The sequence below is a fragment of the Chiloscyllium punctatum genome, chromosome 24 (assembly GCF_047496795.1).
Source record: "Chiloscyllium punctatum isolate Juve2018m chromosome 24, sChiPun1.3, whole genome shotgun sequence".
Taxonomy (NCBI): domain Eukaryota; kingdom Metazoa; phylum Chordata; class Chondrichthyes; order Orectolobiformes; family Hemiscylliidae; genus Chiloscyllium; species Chiloscyllium punctatum.
Genome location: NC_092762.1, coordinates 81,297,367 through 81,316,964, shown reverse-complemented (window position 1 = coordinate 81,316,964; position 19,598 = coordinate 81,297,367). Strand labels below are relative to the sequence as shown.

Below are 19,598 nucleotides of genomic sequence, written 5' to 3'. Positions count from 1 at the left end.
ATTTGCAGACCATCTGGAGCCAAGGGTGTATACTGATGCAGCTCTTGTTGGCAATAAGTAGTTGATTGGTCTGTGGACTAGTGAAAGAGACCTTTTGCTTGTCAATAATTAGGGAGGGCCAAAGGCCGCCTGTTCTGTATTCAAAGGTTCAGTTTAAACCTGCCTTGTTTAAGAGGTCAACCTCCAGTATATGGACTGAGACATCTGGATGAAAGTAGTTGGTTTTTGAATCTATGGATCATGTTCCTTGCATGAAGTGTACATTAGATAAGCAGGAATAAAACCATTGTGCATGCCCAGCAGCATTGCATACAATTAAACCATTCCTATTGCTTTCAAAGATGAGATCAACTAACAGCAGAGACCAGTGAGCAAACTTAGTTTACACTGTCCAAGTATTTGAAAAACAGATAGATTTGTTTATAAAATTTATTTCATGACTTCAAGATGTTTCAAGTGTTTAACAATCAACTAACTACTTATTGTCACAGTTATAGTGTAGAAAACAGAACCAATTTGTGCACAGTAAGCTCAGGTAAATAGAAATTTTAAAAATGACATGTTTTTGGTTATTGATTCTTGAGCAAATATTGGCAAAGACATGGGGTAGGGTGGGTGGAGTGGTTAGTACTCATTGGAATTTATAAGAATGAGAGGCAACCTTATTGAAACGTACATGTTTCTTAGGGGACTTGACACGGTGGATGCAGAAAAGTTGTTCCTCTTTGTGGGGGGCTGTAGGGCCAGAGGACATAATCTCAGAGTAAAGGGGTTACAAGTATAAGACAGAGACAAAGAATTTCTTTTCTCAGAGGGCAATGAATTTGTGGAATTCTTTATTGCAGAGATCTACCAAAGTTGAGTCATTAAATATATTCAAGGCTGAAACAGACAGATATAACCAGTAAAGGCATAAAGAGTTATCAGGAAGGGCGTTGAGAATGATCAGATCAGCCATGATCTCATTGAATGTTGGAGCAGATTAAGTGGGCTGAATGGCCTACTCTTGCTCCTACATTTTCTGAGCTTAAAATGTAGTGGGATTTTTATAATCAACTGGATTATCAGCATAATGTGCTTTGCATTCCAATCTAAACAGGTTAATGTGGAAAGACATAATTGAACGTGCCGCAACATCCATTTGCCAATAGGACTTTTATGCATGCTGCCTCGATTTGGCCCAAACATGTACAATAATGATTAAATCTTGAAAAACTCTGCAGTCAAAATGGCAATAAAACTGAAAGGTTATCAGAATCCAGTCATTCGACCCCACTTCTTGGAAAATTTCCATAATTTCAATTAATAGAAACACATTTATTCAAGCAATTTATTTTACAGAGAAGGAAGCAACTGAAATTTGAAATAATTTGCATGATTCAAATAGGTGGGATCCACTGTCTAGCTCAGAACACAGACTGCTTAGAGTTTGAGAGTTACAAGTCATTAACTGGCTCCAGACTCCAGACTGTTGTATGCTATGCCTGCCAGGCTTTGATTTAAATAGGCAAATTAAAGTACAGAACCTCAGGAGTCAAGCAGTGGTGTTTAAGTAATGTTTAAAAAAAAGAGAAGTTAAACTGAAAAAAAACATTTTGCTCAATGATAGCTAAAAATATGATTAAAAAACATTTCTGGTGTTTGCGTTAAGCATTAATCTCTCTCATTGTGTGACTGGCACTAACTCCAACAAAGGAACAAAGCTTCCTTCAGGCAAAATTTGCAGAAAAATGCAAAATTATATTTTAAGAAACGCAATGCAAATGAAAGCTGGGCTACAGCTTAAGCAGAAATGGAATTCTTGATTGTATAAAACTACAGAATGCATTGGAAGTGCACTGCCTGAAAAAGCGATTTATTTGCAACTTCAAAAACAAACTGGTTAAAAATGAAAAAATTAATTGCAAGTTATGGGAGAAAAAGGGGAGTGAAACTAATTGGAAAACTCTTTCAAACAGCCAATATAAGCACAATGGCTGAAGTGACCCCTTCCAATGCTGATGTTTGCATGATTCGAAGTCAGGATTCAATTTGCGCTGAGAAATACAGCCGGGGAGTTACTTCAATCGTGCATTCACTTTCTGTTACATAGCTTTCTAGTGTATTTGGATTCTCATACTGCAGAAAGAGAAAGATGTACAGCTCACAATTAACCAGGCAGAAAGAAACACAGGCATGAAGCCTGAGACTGGATCAGCACTGGGGTGGTGAGTGGAAACAGCAAGGACAAAGTGGGGTGAATGGAAGAGAGTTGGCCTATAGATAGGGGTGTGAAGCCAAGGTTGGCAAAGGGAAGGGACAAGTGGACTGCAAGGAAGCACAGCAAGAGGAGAAAGAATAGTTTATGAATCTGCAAAATACGCATTCTCAACTTACCGTGAATCAGAATAGTTGAATGTCTTGCAAATTAATGTGGAACCTCTACTTTAAGGAAAGGGGAGTTCAGGAGCTAGGATACAGGGGAAAATGTAGTGGACACTGTTCAAATGAATTCTGGATTAGTGGTGCTGGAAGAGCACAGCAGTTCAGGCAGCATCCAACGAGCAGCGAAATCGACGTTTCGGGCAAAAGCCCGAATAAAGACAGTGAGCCTGAAGAGTGGAGAGATAAGCTAGAGGAGGGTGGGGGTGGGGAGAGAGTAGCATAGAGTACAATGGGTGTGTGGGGGAGGAGATGAAGGTGATAGGTCAGGGAGGGGAGGGTGGAATGGATAGGTGGAAAAGGAGCTAGGCAGGTCGGACAAGTCCGGACAAGTCAAGGGGACAGTGCTGAGCTGGAAGTTTGAAACTAGGATGAGGTGGGGGAAAGGGAAATGAGGAAACTGTTGAAGTCCACATTGATGTCCTGGGATTGAAGTGTTCCGAGGTGGAAGATGAGGCGTTCTTCCTCCAGGCGTCTGGTGGTGAGGGAGTGGCAGTGAAGGAGGCCCAGAACCTCCATGTCCTCAGTAGAGTGGGAGGGGGAGTTGAAATGTTGGGCCACGGGGCGGTTTGGTTGATTGGTGCGGGTGTCTCGGAGACGTTCCCTAAAGCGCTCTGCTAGGAGGCGCCCAGTCTCCCCAATGTAGAGGAGACCACATCGGGAGCAATGGATACAATAAATGATATTAGTGGATGTGCAGGTAAAACTTTGATGGATGTGGAAAGCTCCTTTAGGGCCTTGGATGGAGGTGAGGGAGGTGGTGTGGGCACAGGTTTTACAGTTCCTGCGGTGGCAGGGAAAAGTGCCAGAATGGGTGGGTCGTAAGGGGACGCGGACCTGACCAGGCAGTCACGGAGGGAACGGTCTTTGCGGAAGGCGGAAAGGGGTGGGGAGGGAAATATATCACTGGTGGTGGGGTCTTTTTGGAGGTGGCGGAAATGTCGGCGGATGATTTGGTTTATACGAAGGTTTGTAGGGTGGAAGGTGAGCACCAGGGGCATTCTGTCCTTGTTACGGTTGGAGGGGTGGGTCTGAGGGCGGAGGTGCGGGATGTGGACGAGATGCGTTGGAGGACATCTTTAACCACGTGGGAAGGGAAATTGCGTGTGTTCTATGGTGGAACTGGTCCTCCTGGGAGCAGATACAGTGGAGGCAGAGAAATTGGGAATATGGGATGGCAGTTTTGCAAGAGATAGGGTGGGAAGAGGTGTAATCCAGGGAGCTGTGGGAGTCGGTGGGTTTGTAAAAAATGTCTGTCAAATCGGTCATCACTAATGGAGATGGAGCGGTCCAGGAAGGGGAGGGAGGTGTCAGAGATGGTCCAGGTAAATTTAAGGTCAGGGTGGAATGTGTTGGTGAAGATGATGAATTGCTCAACCTCCTTGCAGGAGCACGAGGTGGTGCCAATGCAGTCATCAATGTAGCGGAGGAAAAGGTGGGGAGTGGTGCCAGTGTAATTACGGAAGATCAACTGTTCTACATAGCCAACAAAGAGACAGGCATAGCTGGGGCCAATACGTGTGCCCATGGCTACCCCTTTGGTCTGGAGGAAGTGGGAGGATTCAAAGGAGAAATTGTTAAGGGTGAGGACCAGTTTGGCCAAACGAATGAGAGTGTCGGTGGAAGGGTACTGTTGGGGACGTCTGGAAAGGAAAAAACAGAGGACTTGGAGGCTGGTCATCTTCCTCCAGACCAAAGGGGTAGCCATGGGCACACGTATGGGCCCCAGCTATGCCTGTCTCTTTGTTGGCTATGTAGAACAGTTGATCTTCCATAATTACACCGGCACCACTCCCCACCTCTTCCTCCGCTACATTGATGACTGCATTGGCGCCACCTCGTGCTCCTGCGAGGAGGTTGAGCAATTCATCAACTTCACCAACACATTCCACCCTGACCTTAAATTTACCTGGACCATCTCTGACACCTCCCTCCCCTTCCTGGACCGCTCCATCTCCATTAGTGATGACCGATTTGACACTGACATTTTTTACAAACCCACCGACTCCCACAGCTCCCTGGATTACACCTCTTCCCACCCTATCTCTTGCAAAAATACCATTCCGTATTCCCAATTTCTCCGCCTCTGCCGTATCTGCTCCCAGGAGGACCAGTTCCACCATAGAACACACCAGATGGCCTCCTTCTTTAGAGACCGCAATTTCCCTTCTCACGTGGTTAAAGATGCCCTCCAACGTATCTCGTCCACATCCCGCACCTCCGCCCTCAGACCCCACCCCTCCAACCGTAACAAGGACAGAACGCCCCTGGTGCTCACCTTCCACCCTACAAACCTTCGCATAAACCAAATCATCCGGCAACATTTGCGCCACCTCCAAAAAGACCCCACCACCAGGGATATATTTCCCTCCCCACCCCTTTCCGCCTTCCGCAAAGACTGTTCCCTCCGTGACTACCTGGTCAAATCCACGCCCCCCTACGACCCACCCTCCCATTCTGGCACTTTCCCCTGCCACCGCAGGAACTGTAAAACCTGTGTCCACACCTCCTCCCTCACCTCTATCCAAGGCCCTAAAGGAGCCTTCCACATCCAAAGTTTTACCTGCACATCCACTAATATCATTTATTGTATCCGTTGCTCCCGATGTGGTCTCCTCTACATTGGGGAGACTGGGCGCCTCCTAGCAGAGCGCTTTAGGGAACATCTCTGGGACACACGCACCAATCAACCAAACCGCCCCGTGGCCCAACATTTCAACTCCCCCTCCCACTCTACTGAGGACATGGAGGTCCTGGGCCTCCTTCATTGCCACTCCCTCACCACCAGACGCCTGGAGGAAGAATGCCTCATCTTCCGCCTCGGAACACTTCAACCTCGGGGCATCAATGTGGACTTCAACAGCTTCCTCATTTCCCCTTCCCCCACCTCATCCTAGTTTCAACCCTCCAGCTACCCTTGACTTGTCCGGACTTGTCCGACCTGCCTAGTTCCTTTTCCACCTATCCACTCCACCCTCCCCTCCCTGACCTATCACCTTCATCTCCTACCCCACTCACCCATTGTACTCTATGCTACTCTCTCCCCACCCCCACCCTCCTCTAGCTTATCTCTCCACGCTTCAGGCTCACTGCCTTTATTCCTGATGAAGGGCTTTTGCCCGAAACGTCGATTTCGCTGCTCGTTGGATGCTGCCTGAACTGCTGTGCTCTTCCAGCACCACTAATCCAGAATCTGGTTTCCAGCATCTGCAGTTATTGTTTTTACCTTACTGTTCAAATGAATACTATGTCAACTAAATAATTTAGTATTGGACAATTTTATTTCATAAGGATTTGATTTGCAGTACACATTTCAAAGTCTCTCTCATACTGAATGTAGGGGAATGGGTCTGGGTGGGTTGCTCTTCGGAGGGTTGGTGTGGACCTGTTGGGCCGAAGGGCCGGTTTCCACACTGTAGGGATCTAATCTAATCAAGCAGTAGACCCCCTCAATGGCTTTGCGCGTTCATCCGATAAATATGAGAAACACAAATGAGAAAAGATTCCGAGACTGGTCATTCACTTTTGCTGAATTAGTTGATCTCACCCCAGTGTGTTAGTAGGAAATCTATAATTGACCATTAGCTTGACAGCATAGCAATGAAAAATCAATTTGGACTCTTCCATGATTCCAATCCAGTGTACCTTACTTTGAAGTGTACATATAAATTCTGAACAGGACAAAATGAAGCTCTCCTATGATGTCTCCAGATAGTTTAATTATTCTCTATTGTCAAGATGGACACATTAATAATAGCTAGTGAGTTAAATATGAACTGCACATGCCCAAGTGACAGCATCTCATCTATTATTGAGACTTGATTGAGAGAAGAGCAAGATTGGCAACTAAGCATCCCAGGATATAGATGCTTCAGGCAGGATAGAGAGGGACTAAAAAGGTTAGAAGAATTGCATTACTGGTTAGAGAGGAGATCATAGCTGTGCTGAAGGAGGGCACTTTGAAGGACTTGAGCAGTGAGGCAATATGAGCAGAGCTCAGAAATAGGAAGAGTAGGGTAACAATGTTGGGGTTGTACCACGGTCCTCCCAACAGCAAGCGTGAGATAGAGGTATAAATAGGTAGATAGATTATGGAAAGATGTAGGAACAACAGGGATGGGAGATTTTAATGTTCCCAACACTGAGTGGGATTCACTTAGTGTCAGAGGGTTAGCTGGAGCAGAATTTGTAAGAAGCCTCCAGGAGGGTTTTATAGAGTAGTATGTAAATAGTCCACCTCGGGAAGGGGCCATACTGGACCTGGTGCTGGGGAATGAGCCTGGCCAGGCGGTTGAAGTTTCAGTAGGAGATTACTTTGGGTATTGTTTTCACAATTCTGTAAGTTTTAGAATTCTCATGGACAAAGTCGATAGTGGTCCAAAAGGAAGTGTGCTAAATTGGCAGAAGGCCAACTATCGCAAAATTCAGCAGGAACTGAGGAATGTGGATTGGGAGCAGCTGTTTGAAGTTAAATCAACATTTCATATGTGGGAGGCTTTTAAAGAGAGGTTCATTAGAGTGCAGGACAGACATGTCTCTGTGAAAATGAGGGAGAAAAATGGCAAGATTAGGGATCCATGGATGGCAAGCAAAACTCTGAGACTAACGAAGAAGAAAAAGGAAGCATACATAAGATGCTAGCGAGTTTTGAGAAGATTTGTAGTTACGGTTCTGGATGTAGGTTTGCTCGCTAAGCTGGAAGGTTAGTTTTCAGATGTTTCATCACCATACTAGGTAACATCCTTAGTGAGACTCCGCATGAAGCACTAGTGGTGTAGCCCACTTTTTATTTATATGTTTGGACGTCCTTGGGTTGGCGATGTCATTTCCTGTGGGGATGTAATTTCCTGTTCTTTTTTCCTCAGGGGGTAGTAAATGGGACCCAAGTCAATGTGTTTGTTGATAGAGTTCCAGTTGGAATGCCATGCCTCTAGGAATTCTCGTGCATGTCTCGGTTTGGCTTGTCCTAGGATGGACGTGTTGTCCCAGTCAAAGTGGTGTCCTTTCTCATCTGTATGTAAGGATACTAGTGAGAGTGGGTCATGTCTTTTTGTGGCTAGTTGGTGTTCATGTATCCTGGTGGCTAATTTTTTGCCTGTTTGTCACAGTTCTTGCAAGGTATTTTGTAAATGACATTAGTTTTGTTGTCATCTGTATAGGGTCTTTCAAGTTCATTAGCTGCTCTTTTAGTGTGTTGGTGGCTTTGTGGGTAACCATGATGCCAAGGGGTCCGAGTAGTCTGTAGTCATTTATGAGATGTCTTTGATGTAGGAGAGAGTGGCTAGGGTTTCTGGACGTGTTTTGTCTGCTTGTTTGGGTTTGTTGCTGAGAAATCAGCAGACTGTGTTCATTGAGTACCTGGTCTTTTTCAACAGGTATTCATCCCGAAGCTCACTGAAGATGTTACCTAGAATGGTGATGAAACATCTGAAAACGAACCTTCCAGATCAGCAAGCAAACCTACATATATAAGGTCTAGGCGACTGAAAACAGACAAAGCTTTCGAAGAATATCACGAAAGTAGGACCAATCTGAAATGAAGAATTAAGAGGGCCAAAAGAAGCCATGACATATCTTTCTCAAACAGAGTTGAGGAAAATCACAAAAACTTCTATTCATATATAAGGAGGAGAGAGTAAGTAGAGAAAGGATTGGCCCAGTGCTGAAAATGTGTTGCTGGAAAAGCGCAGGTTCGGCAGCATCCAAGGAGCAGGAGAATCGATGTTTCGGGCATGAGCCCTTCTTCAGGAATGAGGAAAGTGTGCCAAGCAGGCTAAGATAAAAGGTAGGGAGGATGCACTTGGGGGAGGGGCGTTGGTACTGAACTCATCTCCTCCCTACCTTTTATCTTAGCCTGCTTGGCACACTTTCCTCATTCCTGAAGAAGGGCTCATGCCCGAAACGTCGATTCTCCTGCTCCTTGGATGCTGCCTGACCTGCTGCACTTTTCCAGCAACACATTTTCAGCTCTGATCTCCAGCATCTGCAGTCCTCACTTTCTCCTAAAAGATTGGCCCACTCAAGGACAGAGGAGGAAGGTTATGCGTGGAGTCAGAGAAAATGGGTGAGATTCTTGATGAGTACTTTGCATTGGTATTCACCAAGGAGAGGGACACGACTGATGTCAAGGTTCAGGATAGATGTTTAATTACTCTAGGACAAGTCGACATAAGGAGGGAGGAAGTGTTTGGCACTCTAACAGGCATTAAGGTGGAAAAGTTCCCAGGTCACTGAGGGAAGCAGAGAGGAAATAGCTGGAGCCTTAACAGATATCTTTGCAGCATCCCTGAACACGGATGAGGTCCTGGAGAACTGGAGAATTGCTAATGTTGTCCCCTTATTTAAGAAGGGTAGCAAGAAAAACAAAGATAATTACAGTACAACCTTGATTATCTGAACACCAATTATCCAAATTTTGGATTATCTGAACAAGATCTCAAGGTCCCGTTAAAAATGGCATAAGGCAACTCAGCATTGATTTATCAGTGAAATGGTATTATGGTTGGTCAATTGAGAAATGTTTGAAAACCGGAACTCAAATTACCTCTTGTTTATGATAGATTGGTTATTGGTTAAATGGCATTATGGCATGCATTGCCAGATTACCGAGAAATGTTTGGATAACCAGCACTCAAATTTCCACTAGGTTTCTGGTTATTTCAATGATTAATTATCCAAACAAAATACTCCCTGTCCATCTCATTCGGATAATCAAGGTTCTACTGTATAAATCAGTAAGCCTGGTGTCAATGGTAGGGAAGGTGCTGGAGAAGATATACAGGGATAGGATCTATTTACACTTGGAAGAAAATGGGCTGATCAGTGATAAGCAGCATGGTTTTGTGCAAGGAAGGTCATGTCTTACCAACTTAATATAATTCTTTGAGGAAGTGACAAAGTTGAGGAAAGGACTGTAGATGTCATAGACATGGGCTTCAGTAAGGCATTTGATAAGGTTCCCCATGGTAGGCTGATGGAGAAAGTGAAGTCACATGGGGTCCAGGGTGTACTAGCTAGATGGATAAAGAACTGGCTGGGCAACAGGAGACAAAGAATGTAATTGGAAGGGAGTTTCTCAAAATGGAGAGTGGTGCTCTGCAGGGATGCTTACTGGGACCCACTGTTGTTTGTGATATACATAAATAATCTGGAGAAAGGTACAGGTGGTCTATTTAGTAAGTTTGCAGATGACACTAGAATTGGTAAAGTAGCAGATAGTAAAGGGGACTGTCAGAGAGTACAGCAGAATATAGACAGATTGTAGAGTTGGGTGGAAAAATGGCAGATGGAGTTCAATCTGGGCAAATGCGAAGTGATGTATTTTGGAAGATCCAATTCTAGAACGAACTATACAGTAAATGGAAAAGCCCTAGGAAAATTGATGTACAGAGAGATCTGGGTGTTTAGGTTCACTGTACCATGAAGGTGGCAATGCAGATTGATAAAGTGGTCAAGGCAGCATATGGCATGTTTTCCTTCATCAGATTGGGTACCGAGTATAAGAGTTGGCAGGTCATGTGACAGTTGTATAGGACTTCGGTTCGGTCACATTTGGAATACTGCATACAGTTCTGGTCACCACATTTCCAAACTGACATGGATGGTTTGGAGAGGGTACAGAGGAGGTTCACCAGGATGTTGCCTGGTATGGAGGATGCTAGCTATTAAGGGAGGTTGAGTAGATTAGGATTATTTTCATTAGAAAGATGAAGGTTGAGGGAGGACCTGATTGAGGTCTACAAAATCATGAAAGGTATAGATAGGATGGATAGCAAGAAGCTTTCTCCCCCAGACTGGTGGACTCAATTACTAAGGGTCACGAGTTCCAGATGAGATGGGAAACATTTAAGGGAAATATGCGTAGAAAGTTCTTTATTTAGAGGGTGGTGGGTGCATGAACAGATTGCCAGCAGAGGTGGTAAAAGCGGGCACGATAGCATAATTTAAGACATATATAGACAGACACATGAATGGGCAGTGAGCAGAGGGATACAGATCCTTGGAAAATAGGCAACAGGTTTAGATAGAGGATCTGGATTGGCAAAGGGCTTGGAGGGCTGAAGGACCTTTTCCTGTGCTATAATTTTCTTTGTTCTCAGCAGAGTTAATGCTTTCAGGAGAGCAGGAAAAATTGAGGAGATACAAAAATTATACAACAGATTTAACCCATTTTTCACAAGAAGCAACATTGTGAATATTCAAATCTGAATCGAAAACAGAAAATGCTACAAAATTCATTAGATGTGGCATTACCCATAATTATATAATTAGAGTTAACTTTTCAGTTTGCTGACCTAATGAAGTGTCATCACCTTGAAAGACCAACCATATTTCTCTTTCTAAATGGTGCCAACCCAGTTGAGTAAATATTGGAATTATTTTGCGATTATCTACACTAATTGACTTGCTTAAACACACTGCATCTTCTTTCTTAACAACTTAATTACTTAGCAGTCCTTCCTGCTTTCGTCAAATCATTTTACCTTGATCCTCTCAATGCCTGCTTCAATCCTCAGCTGTTCCACGAGTTTCCGTGCTTGTGCTATATTGTTAGTTGTTGACATTGTCTGCCATCTATTCTAGGCCAAGGCCGATCTGTAAAATGGACAAAAGTCAGATTTTTATGGAAGATACAAAGCACCAGAAATTCAAATATTCACAAAGGGATTCAAGTTTGTGTCTTACACTCCCATTGTCCTGTTTTGAAAGAATTAATTGAATCAAAACAAATGTCAAAATTGGTAGTATTATAATTATTTTTATTGAACATAACAAACATATTTTCACCATAAAGCTTTATGATCATCTTAAATAATTCTTCCCAGTGATTCACTGGCAGATGTGTTTATCCAAAAGTCTTGTTGCTGTGAGGTTTTGCATAAAATTTCAATAAACACAGCATGCTGAATGTATTATAGAAGATCGACTGCTGGATTGGGTGACTGTGATGGTTCATGGTTTCACTTCACTTGCCGTATACTTGGCCATGTCCAATTAAGTAATTGCTAGCAAATTAAGGTAGGTGACATCGAGGCTGCAATACCAGGGCAAGGTCACCTCAAATGACTGGAAGAGGCTGATCTTGCTAATAGGGATGAGGGTTCATGGTGCATGGGCAGCACCATTACCACATGAACCATCTGCCCCTGTTCTGGGGACAGTGCTATAGGCCACGAGGTTCCACACAAAAACAAGAGTAACCCCAACCATCTCTCGATGTGAGGGGAGGCTGTTAGATTTCACTACTCTGCTTCTCCATGTAATGGTAGGCAGCTGCATAGGTAGACAACTTCTTCATCACTGCAAAACGGCACAGCAGTAGGAAGATATGGGCATCTCCACCTTCCTGCCTTCTCGCACGGTGAAAGGACTGATAAAATTCCTTCGGGCATGTTTTGCATTTTGCAAACCAGGCTGGCCAAGCACTCTGACCAATCCCTGTCAGTCAAAACAATAAGGGGTCAAAATCATGTCCATCCTTTTTACTTGATGACTTCCTTCCCCGCTTTTTGAAGACTTAGGAGAAACTGAACAAAATAATTTTGCGTTAACATCTGATTTAAATGTAGCCACCGAGCCCCACAATTTTGGTTATCAAGCATTTCTAGACATAAAAGGTAGTGCTGATGAATTTAGTTTTCCTTTTACTTTTTTTGTAACATTCTACAGGTTGACAAAAATACTCAAATACTATTCATTCCACGATCGAATCTGAAACAATCAGAAAATTGCCATAAGTCTTCATGTCAACTTTTAAATACATAGTAATCAAAATGCTTGCTCTTAAATCATTTTTTTGTATAGTCATTAACGTAAAGGGGTGAAAACATATCAGTTTTTTTATTGGTGCTATTTTAATTCAGGTTCCAAAACAACAGTAATTGTAATCAGGAGAGAGAAAATACTGTTTGCACTAGTAATTTACCTTAGTCCTCTTAGCAGTAACATTGTACAACCAGCAAACATTGAGAGCATTTAATTAACACCCAGTACACTAGGATCCAAAATATACCCATGTTAAAAGCAGCTGGTAATGAGCTTCTTTCCTTTATAGTCTCTAAAGTATATCTGAACATTGGACTAAAGTTACAGGATATTTTAAGGGCTAGCACTTATCAGGTGTTTTCCACAACTTTGTGGGAAGTTAGGTAAGAGATTGTTGTGCCCCTTGCTGAGATATTTGTATCATTGACAGTCATGGGTGAGATGCTGGAAGACTGGAGGTTAGCTAATGTGGTGCCATTTCTTATGAAAGGCTGTAAGGTAAAGCCAGGAAACTATACAGGGCATTGGTGAGGCCACATTTGAAGTACTGCGTACAATTCAGGTCACCCTTCCATAAGGGAGATGTTGTTAATGTTAAGAGGATGCAGAAAAGATTTACAAGGATGTTGCCAGGACTGGACTGTTTAAGCAACATGGAGAGGCTGGGGCTTTATTCCCTGGAGTGGAGGCTGACCATAAGACACAGGAGCAGAAATTAGGCCATTCAGCCCATCGAGTCTGCTCCGCCATTCAATCATGGCTGATAAGCTTCTCAACCCCATTCCCCTGCTTTCTCCTTGTAACCCTTGATCCTCAACAACCTATCTATCTCAGTCTTAAATATACTTAATGACCTTGCCTCCACATCCTTCTGTGGCAATGAATTCCAAAGATTCACCACTCTCTGGCTGAAGACATTTCTCCTTATCTCCATTCTAAATAACATCCATTGGCTGAGTGATGACCTTAGAGGTTTATAAAATCATGTGGGGCATGGATAGGGTGAATAGCCAAGGTCTTTTTCCTAGGGTGGAGGGCACAGATTTCAGGTGAGAGGGAAAATATTTAAAGGGGACCCAACGGACTACTTTTTCATGCAGATGATGGTGTGTGTATGGAACGAGCTGCCAGAGGAAGTGAAGGCGGATACAATTACAACATTTAAAAGGCATTGAGATGGGTATTTAAATAGGAAGGGTTTAGACAGATATAGGTTAAATGCTAGCAAATGTGACGAGGTCAGATTGGGCTGTCTGGTCAAGTTGGACCAAAAGGTCTGATATGAATCTGTGTGCTATATGAATCTATGACTTTCAGTGTTAATAATAGAGTGCCATGTAGTGACAACAGTCCAACTCAGCTGAACCCACAGTCTGTTGTACAAATTATGATCTTCCAGGCAACTTTATAGCACAGTATCGGAGCATTTGTGATCAGCAGTTCTCTTGAACTCACTTGCCAGCTGGGGATAGAATGGTAGACCTAAAATTGTATTGAGACATCACTTTGAGACTTCACATTTTATTTTATTCATTCATGAGATTTGGGGGGCCACTAGTTAGGTCAGCATTTATTGCCTTGGAGCAGATAGTAGTGAGCTTCCACTTGAACCACTGCTGTCTTTGGGATGTAGAAACATTCACATTGCTGCTAAGAAGGGAGCTCCAAGATCTTGACCCAGTCACAACAAAGGAATGGTGATATAGCTCCAAGTAAGGATAGTGAGAAACTTGGAGGGAAATGTGTAGGCAGAGGTGATCCCATACATTCATTGGCTGGTAGAAATCACAGGTTTGGAAAGTGCTGTTGAAGGAGCTTTGAATCAAGAGTAGCTTTATTTGTCATTTCTACCATGTAGAACTGATACAGTAAAGAATGAGACTGCATTCCTCCAGGACCAAGGTGCTATATGGACAGCACAAATTACATGAGAGTACAGTCATAAACAGGACAGCATAAAGTGCATAAGAAAAGTGCAAAACAGCACAGTAATTCCTGACAAAACAACAAGCACAGTGGTGGACAAATTACACTCTAATAATGAATGATCATTAATAAACCATTGTTTTAGCAACAATTCAAAAAGTAATGTAAAGAATTGCAGATGGAATATTGTGATCATACAGTGTTAAGGAGTCTGATGGCTTGGGGGAATAAACTGTTGCACAGTCTTGCCACGAGAGACTGAATGCTCTTGTATCTTCTCCTGGATGGCAGGAGAGACAAGAGTTTAAATGAGGGATGTGTGGGGTCATCCACAATGCTGTTAGCCTTGCGGATGCAGCGTGTGGTGTAAAATGTCTGTAATGGTGGGAAGAGAGACCTCGATGATCTTCTCAGCTGTCCTCACTATCCGTTGTAGGATCTATGCTATGTCCCCTCATGCTAGCCATCACCATCTGAGGAAAAAGGCTCTCACTGGGCCCCCTATCTAATCCTCTGATCATCTTGTATGTCTCTATTAAGACACCTCTCAACCTTCTTTCTTCTAATGAAAACAGTCTCAAGTCCCTCAGCCTTTCCTCAAAAGACCTTCCCTCCATACCATGCAACATCCTGGTAAATCTCTTCTGAACCTGTTCCAATGCTTCCACATCCTTCCTATAGTGCAGCAACCAGAACCATTACTCCAAGTGCAGCTGCACCAGAGTTTTGTACAGCTGCAACATGACCTCATGGCTCCGAAACTCAATCCCTCTATCAATAAAAGCTACACACCATACGTCTTCTTAACAACCCTATTAACCTGGGTAGCATCTTTCAGGGATCTATGCACATGGACACAGAGATCTCTCTGCTCATCCACACTACCAAGAATCTTACCATTAGCCCATTACACTGCAGCATTCTTGTTACTCCTTCCAAAGTGACTCAGCTTTCACTTTTCTGCATTAAACTCTATTTGTCATCTCTCAGCCCAGCTCTGCATCTTATCTATGGACTTCTGTAACCTGCAACATCCTTCTGCACTGTCCACAACTCCAACCTTAGTGTCATCCACAAATTTACTAAATCATCCTTCTATGCCCTCATCTAGGTCATTTATAAAAATGACAAACAGCAGTGGCCCCAAACCAGAGACCCTTGTGGTACACCATTAGTAACTCAGCTCCAGGGTGAACATTTCCCAACAATCACTGTCTTCCTACAACTCGCCAATTTCTGATCGAAACCGCTATATTATCCTCAATCCCGTGCCTCTGTATTTTCTGCAATACCCTACCGTGGGGAACCTTATCAAACACTTTATTTAAATCCATATATGCCACACTAACTGCTTTACCCTCATCCACCTGTTTGGTCACCTTCTCAAAGAACTCAACAAGGTTTGAGAGGCACGACCCACCTTTCACAAAACCGTGTTGACTATCCCTAATCAAATTACTCCTTTCTAGATGATTCTAAATCCTGTCTCTTATAATCCTTTCCAAGACTTTACCCACAACCGAAGTAAGGCTCACTGGTCTATAATTACCAGTTTCTGGATTAGTGGTGCTGGAAGAGCACAGCAGTTCAGGCAGCATCCAAGTAGCTTCGAAATCAACGTTTCGGGCAAAAGCCCTTGTTGTCTCGACTCCCCTTCCTGAATAAGGGACAACATTTGCATTATTCCTGCAGTCAATGATAACATAAAGATCAAAGCCAAAGGCTCTGCAATCTCCTCCCTGGCTTCCCAGAGAATCCTAGGATAAATCCCATCCGGCCCAAGGGACTTATCTATTTTCACACTTTCCAGAATTGTGATCACCTCATCATGAATCTCAATCCCATCTTGTCTTATAGCCTGTATCTCAGTATTCTGCTCAACAAGATTGTCTTTTCCTATGTGAATACTGACGAAAAATATTCATTTAGTGCCTTTCCAATCTCCATGGACCTCCACGTACAACTTCCCACTATTGTCCTTGACTGGCCCTAATCTTACTCTAATCATTCTTTTATTTCTGTGCTTTATTATTTTATTCCTGCGCTTCTTGTTCACTTCACCTGACGAAGTGGCTATGCTCCAAACGTTTGTGATTTCAAATAAACCTGCTGGACTACAACCTGGTGTCATGAAATTTCTGGCAGCAGAATCAGAAGGAATTGCCTGGGAAATTGAAGATTCCACTGGGCTATTCCTCCATACCTGGAACCTGCCAAAGTATCTATTTGAATAAAAATTTGGAAGATTCTGTGACAGTTAAGTAAATAATTACTCAGGAAGAGATAAACAATTAAAAACCTAGCCTAACTCTTGAATAACATTAAACTGACCCACCAACCTACCAACTCCACTCAACTATATCTCTTCAAGGGACCCAATAGTGTGCCATCCCTTCCCAGTCTGGTCTATTCATTTTAAGCAACATTCACACCACAGTAAATTAGACCTACATATTATTATACCTTATGCTTAAATACTCATCCCAACTGGCTTACACACTGAACAGTCATAATGACACTTCTGTTACTCAGGCAACCTCAGTTGTTCCAAGATGTTCCAAAATCAAGGAGGAAAAAGAACAGTAGAACTGCCTTGAATTTTAAAACATATGTATTGGGTGCATTAACCTACAATTCAGTTTGCAATGTAATTTTGCTTGAAGAAATGTGTCAGAGGCGATCTTGACAATGGTCTCACTTTGAGAACTTGTAAAAAGCATCAGCTGAATAGCTGTTGAAATTCAAAGTTTTGGGTTTCCAATTATATTTTACTTTCTTCAAGCAGCATAGATGCTGAAGCGATCGCTGGACATCCTATGGTACTTTGCATCAGTCTTCACGGTGGAAGTTGCTAATAGCATACCAAAGTTTCAAGACAGTCAGCCAGAGGTGAATGTAGTGGCTATCACTAAAGTGGTGGTGATGGTGACAAAATGAAAGGTCTGAAGATGGATAAATCAGAAGCAGAAGGACTAGACCCAAGGTTCTGAAATAAGTGACAAGATTGTGGAGGAATTGTTGGTGATCGTTCAGGAATCACTGGAATCAAACGGAGTCCTAGAGTACTGGAAAATGGCTAAAATAACACCCCTGTTTACAAAGGGAGGTAGGCAGAAGAAAGGAAATTATAGGCCAGTTAGCCTGACCTCAGTTGTTGCTAAGATTTTACAGTCCATTATTAAGGATGAAATTGTGGAGTACTTGCAAGTGCACAGTGAAATAGGGCTAAGTCAGCACGGCTTCAAAAAGAGGTCATGCTTGACAAATCTGTTAGAATCTTTGTCAGGAGATAATGAAAGCCAGTGGAAGTAATCTGTTTGGGGTCCCAGAAGGCCTTTGAAAAGATGTTGCACAAGAGGCTGTTAAACAAGATAAGTGCCAGTAGTGTTAAGGGAAAGATACTGGCATGGATAGAGGATTGGCTGGCTGGCAGAAAGGAAGGATAAAGGATTCTTCCTCAGTATGTCAGCCAGCAACTAATGCAGTTCCGCAGGGGTCAATGCTGAGATCACAACTATTCACATTATATATTAATAATCTCAATGAAAGAACTGAGGACATTGTTGCTAAGTTCGCAAGTGACACAAAGATAAGAGAAAGGACAGGTAGTGTTGAGGAGGCAGGGAGGCTGCAGAAGGACTTGGGCAAGCTAGGAGAGGGGGCAAAGTAGTAGATGATGGAATACAAATGTGGGAAAATGTGAGGTTATGCTTTGTAGGAATTGGTAGGAAGAATAGAGGTGTACAATATTTTCTAAATTGGGAAAGGTTTCAAAAGTCTGAAGCACGAAAGGGAGTTAGGAGACCCATTTCAGAATATTCTTCAGGTTAACATGCAGGGTCAGTTGGCAGTTAGGAAGGCAAATGTAATGTCAGCATCATTTGGAATATTGAGCATAGCTTTAGGTCACACATCTAGGGAAGGATATGCTAGCTTTGGAGAGAATCCAGAGGAGGTTTACAAGAATGATCTGATAGATGAAGGGATTGTCAAACAAGCACTCTGGGATGGTACTCGATAGAGCTAAGAAGGATCAGGAGAGATCTCATTGAAACTTACAGAATACCAAAAAGCCTGGTGTTATGGACCAGGCCAAACACCCTCAAAATGTGTTAAGATGATAGCCTAGACCCTAACATTTTCTTATTTTAAAAGGCAAGTGCCAGGTATTGCATTCCGGATACAAGGGAAGGCAATAGCTTAGTTTGCTGGACTGTTAATCCAGACACCCACATCGTGTTCTAGGGACCCAGGTTTGAATCCCACCGTGGTAGAAGGTGGAATGTGAATTCAATAGAAGTGTACTGCTCCATTAATCCATTTTCAATTGTTGGAAAAACTCATCCGGTTCACTAATGTCCTTTATGGAAGGAAACTGCCTCCCTCCCTTGTCTGGTCTACATGTGACTCCATACCCACAGGAATGTGGTTGGCTGTTAACTGCCCTCTAAGCAATTAGAGATGGCCAATAAATGCTGGCCTAGCCAGCGATGCCCTCATCTCATAATTGAATTCTTTTAAAAATTCCAGGGTCAAATTATCAGTCTTGACGCAAAACATACTTTATTCAAAACATACTTTACTTAAAAGACAAATGAAAGAAATTTGAATAGTTTAATTCTATTGGAAAATGTAACAGAATAATAGATTAGTTAGCTACTAAATTAACTGTTCCAATATAACAACATCCCATAAACACATAGACTTTAGCTATAACAGAATAAAAAAAGCTTCCACATCTAGCAACTGCTACTGGAAAATTAAAACTGAAAATCATGGCTCTGGGGGAGCTTGACCACACCCACTCAGGCTGCTTCTATTGTTCCACTTAAAAAAAACACAAGGCCTCACAAGCTATTTACTTTATCAGATTCAAACAGACATCTCATCACCGGTCTTAAAACATCTCTTTCAAAACAAAGGGCAAAATACATCTCTTAAAGCCATCGTATTGTCACACTGGATACAGGGGATGTGGAGATGATGCTTCCCCTAATAGGAGAGACTAGACCCCAAGGGCATAGCCTCAGAGTGAAGGGGCAACACTTTAGAACTGAGATGAGGAAGAATTTCCTCAAACAGAGGATGGTGAATTGATGAAACTCACTGCCACAGAAGGCTGTACAGACCAAGTCATTGAATATATTTGAAGGTAAAAAAATCACACAACACCAGATTAAAGTCCAACAGATTCATCTGGAAGTACAGCTTTTGGAGTGCTGCTCTATTGTCAGGTAGCTAATTCACCTCAGACTTATACGTATGTGCGCGAGAGACAGACAGAGAGAGACAGTGCATGCGCACATGTAGAAAGATAGTGTGCACATGGGCATGCTTGATAGAGCGAGAGACAGAGTACATGCCTTTGAGAGTTTGTGTGAGGAGGAGTGTGTGCGCGCGAGAGAGAAGGAGTGTGCGCGTGAGAGAGAAGGAGTGTGCGCGCGAGAGAGAAGGAGTGTGAGAGTGAGACAGAGAGAAAGACACAC

At 42.9% G+C, this 19,598-nt stretch overlaps 1 protein-coding gene across 2 annotated transcripts in view; it reads right to left on the bottom strand.

The window, feature by feature from the left end:
- LOC140494746 (guanine nucleotide-binding protein G(I)/G(S)/G(O) subunit gamma-7-like) overlaps positions 1–19,598 on the bottom strand; it is a 172,181-nt gene that overhangs the window by 18,099 nt on the left and 134,484 nt on the right. For both annotated transcript variants that reach the window (XM_072594304.1, XM_072594303.1), the window contains one exon: positions 10,905–11,016. In XM_072594304.1, the coding sequence (XP_072450405.1) occupies positions 10,905–10,985 (81 nt within the window). In that variant the 5' untranslated portion in view covers positions 10,986–11,016. The remainder of the gene's footprint in view (positions 1–10,904; positions 11,017–19,598) is intronic.